A 6,229-nucleotide genomic window follows, 5' to 3' on the forward strand; every position below is an offset into this window, starting at 1 on the left:
TTTCCTTTAAGTCTAAACTGAGCGGGTTCCGAGCGGATCATTTTTTTGACTGTCTTGTTTCCTGGGTGATGTTTTTCACTTTTGAAAGGTTATTACAGACTTCAGTCTTGGGGTTATTTTTGTTTGCTATAATATAAATTACATATTAAATAATTTAATTTCAGGTGCTTTTTGAGCAACATGTCGAAGTAAACCCATCAACAGTAAAAATGCCACCATACATCTACCTTTGACACCCCCTAACTGACAACTAAAGTAAGCCTGAACAGTTTTCCTCTTGTTAGACTTTTGTACAGCCTGTACAAAAGTATGCCAGCATTTATTTCGAGAACTTTGGTGGAATTTCCCGGAAATTTTTTTTTTTTGGTTTTTCAGAAGAAATGAAAATTAGAAATTTTCAAACAGAAAATAAACTCTCAAAAGTCAAAATAAAAAAAAAATCAAATGCCACTGTCTAGACAATTGTCTTTTGGTGTATTACACCTTTAGCATACATTCCTGTCGTTTTAACACTTAAACGTATCATCATCGCATCATTGCGCATTTTAGTGAATTTAGTTTAGGGTGAGCATGTTATTCGACAAAATGGAGCATTAAGGTAAAGCATTTTAGCGAGGAAAGAAAAAAAGTATTTTAAATGCACAAGAGTGTGGCCCGGCTTCTCTTCAGGTTACTTATAACTGACACCTGTCACTCATTGATAACCACTGAACCAGTGACAATGCTTCCAGCTCGTACTCCCACACTGATCAAGATGACTCACACCCATGCCAAAATCAAGCAAGGGGGATAGATTTTAAAACTACGACCTGACACTGTACATGTTACAGTGTCAAGCTAAGCAATTGCCCTAAATAGGTATTTGTAACTTTATTTGATTTACCACAAAATACAAATAACGATAAAACAAGACAGTTACGCAAAAGCAAATGAAAGTGGCGAGGAAGCCCAAAAAAAAACATGAGGCTTGTAGACATTGGGCTCCCTCAGAGCAAAAATAAAGTTAACAGTGACGGTATAAGGCCAGGATCGAAAGTAAAATACAATGAAGGTAAGTATAAATTAACTAATTACATAGACTGAGTTGACAAAATATAAGGTATGGTACAAGTAGCAATAAGTATAAAAATAATATCAGACATGTGAAGGATTATAACTATTTACTACAAGATTTATAACTAATAATTCATATATAATTTTTTTTCAATTTCGTTTTGAATAAGTGGAGAGAATTAGATTCTTTAATATCATTTTCTATAGAGTTATAATAGGTAGGTCCTCGGAAACTGACAGAAAATTTACGAAGGTTTGTTCTACAAGAAGGAAGGTGAAAATCATTCGCGTGTCTAGTGGCCCGGCTTCTCTTCAGGTTACTTATAACTGATACCTGTCATTCATTGATAACCACTGAACCAGTGACAATGCTTCCAGCTCGCACTCCGACAATGATCAAGATGACTCACACCCATGCCAAAATCAAGCAAGGGGGATAGATTTTAAAACTACGGCCTGACACTGTACCTGTTACAGTGTCAAGCTAAGCAATTGGTTTCAAACTTGACCAATAAACAGGGAATATTTATCTCTTGACTAGTGGATTAGTAAATTCAGACAAAACATTCAAAAAAAAGGACACCAAACGGTTGACATCTGTCAATCAGTAGGATTCTAAATGGCTTCCCATGGCTTGAAAACACTATGAAAGGTACCTTTTTCGCGCTTTTGAGAACATCGCTTCCAACTGCAAAAAAGGTACCTTTCTGTGCCTTCTATGAGATCGCTTGAAACCGAGAAAAAGGTACCTCTTTTGCGCTTTAAAACATCGTTTGGTAAAGTGAGAAATGGATGAAGAGCGGACAATATTGTTGTCAAAATATCACTCACTCTAAAGCTGAAAATACCTGACTTCTTTTTCAAAAAAGCTACCTTTTCTTAACTTTTAACCTAAACGACAAGCATAGACAAAAAAGGTAACAATTTTGCATTTTGTCCTACGGAAAATGAATGCAGAAACTTAGTTTTTCTGCTGTTTTTAACTAGCAGAGTTGACCTTTTTGTAAAAAAGTAGAAGTGCCGGAATCTTTCACTGATTGATGAGGCTTGTATTGTGCAGTCGAATCCAACAAAAGCTAAAAATTTATTATATTTCAAAAAAAGGCTCAGTTTTAGTTTTCCCTTCTTCAGGATGATAGTAAAGGAAGCTATGTTCTTTACAGGCCAAAACGGTTTTGCAGTCCAAAGGGGGAAGGACAACCACGTATTCCACGTCAAGATAGTAAGCGAATAGTCTTTGCAAGAAAAGAGCTAGTTGTACACGCTACAGCTTGTGCTGAAGACAATAAGGTGCTGTCCTTTCCCAATAACCAGAAAAGCAGATTGCAAATCCATCCCCCACGTCAAGATAGTAAGCAAATAGTCGTTGCAAGAAAAGAGCTAGTTGAACACGCTACAGCTTGTGCCGAAGACAATAAAGTGCCACCCTTTCCCAATAACCAGAAAAGCAGATTGGGTTATTCCAGAAAAAATCCACACCCCCACGACAGAAGGTATGCTGGAAAATCCCACGGGAGGTGGGGGTTAATGGTTGTGGTAATCCGGATGGGAGGGTGGCTCTGAACCTAAAAATACATCCTGATCAGGGGTTACTTTCGATTTCATCGATTTTTCAACTGCTTCAGTGCCGAAGGGTAACGTGGGCTTCGGTACCGTGCGATAACCTAGCCTGTAGGGCATGGCAAAACTCAAGGAGATGTCATGCCACGTGCACCACTTGCAATTCGATTTGTTGTACCAGAACAGTGGCGGATCGAGGGGAGGGACTCAGCCCCCCCCTTATTTTTAGACCAAACTGAGGCCTGAAGGGCCAAAAAAATTTTTTTGGGAGACCGGCCTCCCCCCCCCCCCCACGCCCCTATCTCAAGGTCTGGATCCGGCACTTCAGAATACGGGTGTATGCCCATAGAGAGGCTAAGTATTAAGTTAATGCTTCACCATTCAGTTCCCCCAAGAGAAGGGCTACAAGCAAGATTACAGACAAATTGCCAGTCCATTCATTTGTATATAACCTCACCATACTGATGAGAAAGCAAAAGTGTAAGCAAGGGATGTGGAAATGATTTGAGAGGTTAGGTTAGATTTGGAAAAAATATCATGGCTAGCCCCTGTACTGGGTCAGGTGAAAATCTCTGAGGCACAATGCTGCGATTCTGGTGTGCACAATAATCTTTTTTAAAAAAGGCTCGTGTGTGGTTGTCATACTCTGCATATAGCGCGTCGTGTAATATCCCACCAAGTGTCCTTTTTTCTTAGTTTCGCAGTCATTTTTTCTTGACAAAGCAGAGAACCTTTTATTCGAGTACATAGTTAGTTTTGAGCTGTAATGTTGTATACATTGCTGTATATTTTGCCTGGTCTACAAAAAAAGAGAAGTTTGCTCAAATGTGGGCTTCTTTGCAAAATGTGTTAGCCTCCTTCAGAAGATATGAAAGTATAATTAACTTTCACAACAAACACAGAATTCATGGAGAATTGAGACTTATTTAATAAAAAAGATCAACTGAATGCCTAAAAGAATCTTCCACATTGAGTGTAAATTAAAATTACGGTATCTAACAATTTTATGGAAATCGGAATGGATGGGGGGGGGGGGAGGTCTTTAAACTTGGAAATCCTGAAGGGAGGAGAGGGGGGGACTCAAGTAGTTTTGGAAATCGAGGTGGAGGGGAGGGTCAAAAAATGTGCCTTCCATCGTGGGGGGGGGGGGATTTTTTCTGGAATAACCCATTCAACGTTTTTCTCTTTCACTTACGTTACAAAAGAAATGGTAAACAGCTCAATGTGTCATATTGGGTAGTGGAGGCACTTGGAACATTGAATTTCATAGGTTTACCATATATAATAAGCAGTCAAGAAGCAATCACTTAAGCACAATTGCCTTCAATCGTTTGATTCCATATTTGGGTGAAAAAAATCCATGCCTCTGAATGGACGGCTAAAAGACCTCAGCAGAGTTCTAAACAGATCGGTGGAAGTTAGGCGCTTTGGGGTTATATGCTTTTGTGTGCAGTTATAGCAATAAAACAAAAGAACTTCAATTGGGTACACCTGGCTTTGTTTGACTAAAATAAAATTTTGTGGGGAAAAAGGGCCACTAAACAGCCATATTTATATAATATACAAAAATGATTATTATTTGAAAGTTCCATCAAAGGTTTTGCTGAGTACTGTTCTAACCCAGTGTGTTTTCATAGGTTCCTAATGATGCAAGCAAGCTGCAACCAAATTTCTGGGTGAACAACTTCATGACCTTATTAAGCATGCAAGACAGTACGTCATCCACAGGGAGCCCACTGATCTGTGAACACTGTGACAGTGGCGACTCCGCAGTTTCGCGTTGCTCTGACTGCAGTGTTTTCGTGTGTGAGTTTTGTGTTACTGCGCACAAGAGAATCAATGCCACCAAGAATCACCAGATTTTATCTCTGACAGAAGTAAAGAAACTTGGTTCAAAGGCCCTTGTCAAGCCATCGTTTTGTTCCAAACATAAAGGTGAGACACTGAAATTATTCTGTAGCACCTGCCAAAAAACAATCTGTCGTGATTGTACCATTGTTGATCACCGTGAACACAAGTACGATTTTGTGACCGACGTCGCCGAAAAAGAAAAAGAAATCATTCAAGGTTTTCTTGCCAAAGCCAAAGTCAAGGAACATGCAGTTGTTGATGGTATCAAAGCAGTCCAGACGATGAAAAACGGTGTCCAGAAAAGAGTCTCTGAAGCAAACAAAGAAGTTGATGCCTTTTATGATGAGCAGGTGAAAGCACTGAATTACTACCGTGCAAATATTAAGCATGAAGTTTTCACCGAGGGTCAAATAAGAGTCAGCAAGCTAGAGAACCAAGCAGACGTGCTTTCCTCTTTTCTGGCTAAGTTAAGAAGTGGCATCAGCTTTACTGATCAGGCCTTACAAGATGGAGATGATGTCAAGCTTTTGGCCATGAAAAAGCAACTGGTCCAGCAGCTCGACCAGCTGAATTCATCAAAGACGTCTTGTAAACCCTGCAAGGATGATTATCTAGAGCTACAAGTGCACCAAACCATTTGGGACGTGGGGGAAATAGTAAGTGTGTGTTGTGTTCCTTTTGATCCACAGAAATGCACTGTCAGCATGGTGGGGGGAGAGGAAGGCGTGATGTACCATACCTTGGCTGGACAAGAAGTTGATTTGTTGGTACTTGTCAAAGACGGAAAAGGTCAGAAAAAACCTAAAGGAGGCCATCAAGTGGAAGCCATGATATCCTTCTCGGCTATTGAGCCAGATCTCACAGGTGAAAATTTTTTAGTTCCCGTACGTGATAATAGTGATGGGTCTTACAGTTTCCTATATCATCCCGTGGAAGAAGGACAAGTGACTTTGTCAGTCAAAGTTCAAGGGCAAAAGGTTTTTGGAAGTCCCTTTAAATGGAATGTAACTTCAAAGCTTCTAGGTGAATTAAGTTTACCACAAGCCCCGCCGCAAGCAAAGAGTGCCAAACGCAAAAAGGGGAAAAAGGGATCACTGTATTACCCCGTAACCAAGTTTTCAGCTCTCAAGGAAGGCATGCACTGCTGGAAACTCAAGTTAACATGTTTTAGTGACGAGAGAAAATATGATCTAGAAATAGGGATCACTTCTTACACACTTTTTTTAGGCGAAAAACAAACAAAATGGGCCTGGCAATACAGTTCAGGCAAGCAACCAAAGACGAGTCGATCAGATGGTCAAATTCCCTCAATCACTTCTGTTGAAGATAATGATGTGTTCATTGTATTCCTTAATTTGGAGTCAAAGAAACTTACAATCTACAATGTTCGAAGCAAACAAACTGAAATCTTTGTAGGGATTAATAAAGGGGGTAAATTATCTCCTATTATTAGGTGTGACATGTGGCAGCTTAGGTATGGAGACAAGCAGTATCCAAGACTTGCTCTTCAGTAGGTTCTTTCCAATATCCCGGGGTAGTGTGAGTGACCAAGCGTGATCTGCATGTTTGCGTTCGAATGGCTCAGGTCGCCAAATATCGCCCAGGTGCTTTCGGCTCTCGCTTTTTTTAAAGTTCTGTCGGTAACATTGTCACGAGCAATTATGTAAGTTTCGTTGTCCGAAAACAAAAAATAGAAAAAAAAAAATAGCTGTTTCGTTGTTTAATTAGACACCGGCTTAGAGTCCATCTTCACGGGCCTATACTA

The 6,229-nt window shown here is 39.8% G+C and overlaps 1 protein-coding gene across 1 annotated transcript in view; it reads left to right on the plus strand.

Annotated features, from left to right (window-relative positions):
- The window catches only part of LOC140925543 (E3 ubiquitin-protein ligase TRIM45-like), a 7,518-nt gene extending 1,540 nt beyond the window's left edge, over nucleotides 1-5,978 (plus strand). Inside the window, exons 2-3 of the mRNA XM_073375482.1 lie at nucleotides 4,251-5,487; nucleotides 5,587-5,978. Coding sequence (XP_073231583.1) covers nucleotides 4,251-5,487; nucleotides 5,587-5,978 — 1,629 coding nt within the window. The remainder of the gene's footprint in view (nucleotides 1-4,250; nucleotides 5,488-5,586) is intronic.
- Nucleotides 5,979-6,229: the final 251 nt, after the last annotated feature.

Source organism: Porites lutea, chromosome 2 (assembly GCF_958299795.1).
Source record: "Porites lutea chromosome 2, jaPorLute2.1, whole genome shotgun sequence".
NCBI lineage: Eukaryota > Metazoa > Cnidaria > Anthozoa > Scleractinia > Poritidae > Porites > Porites lutea.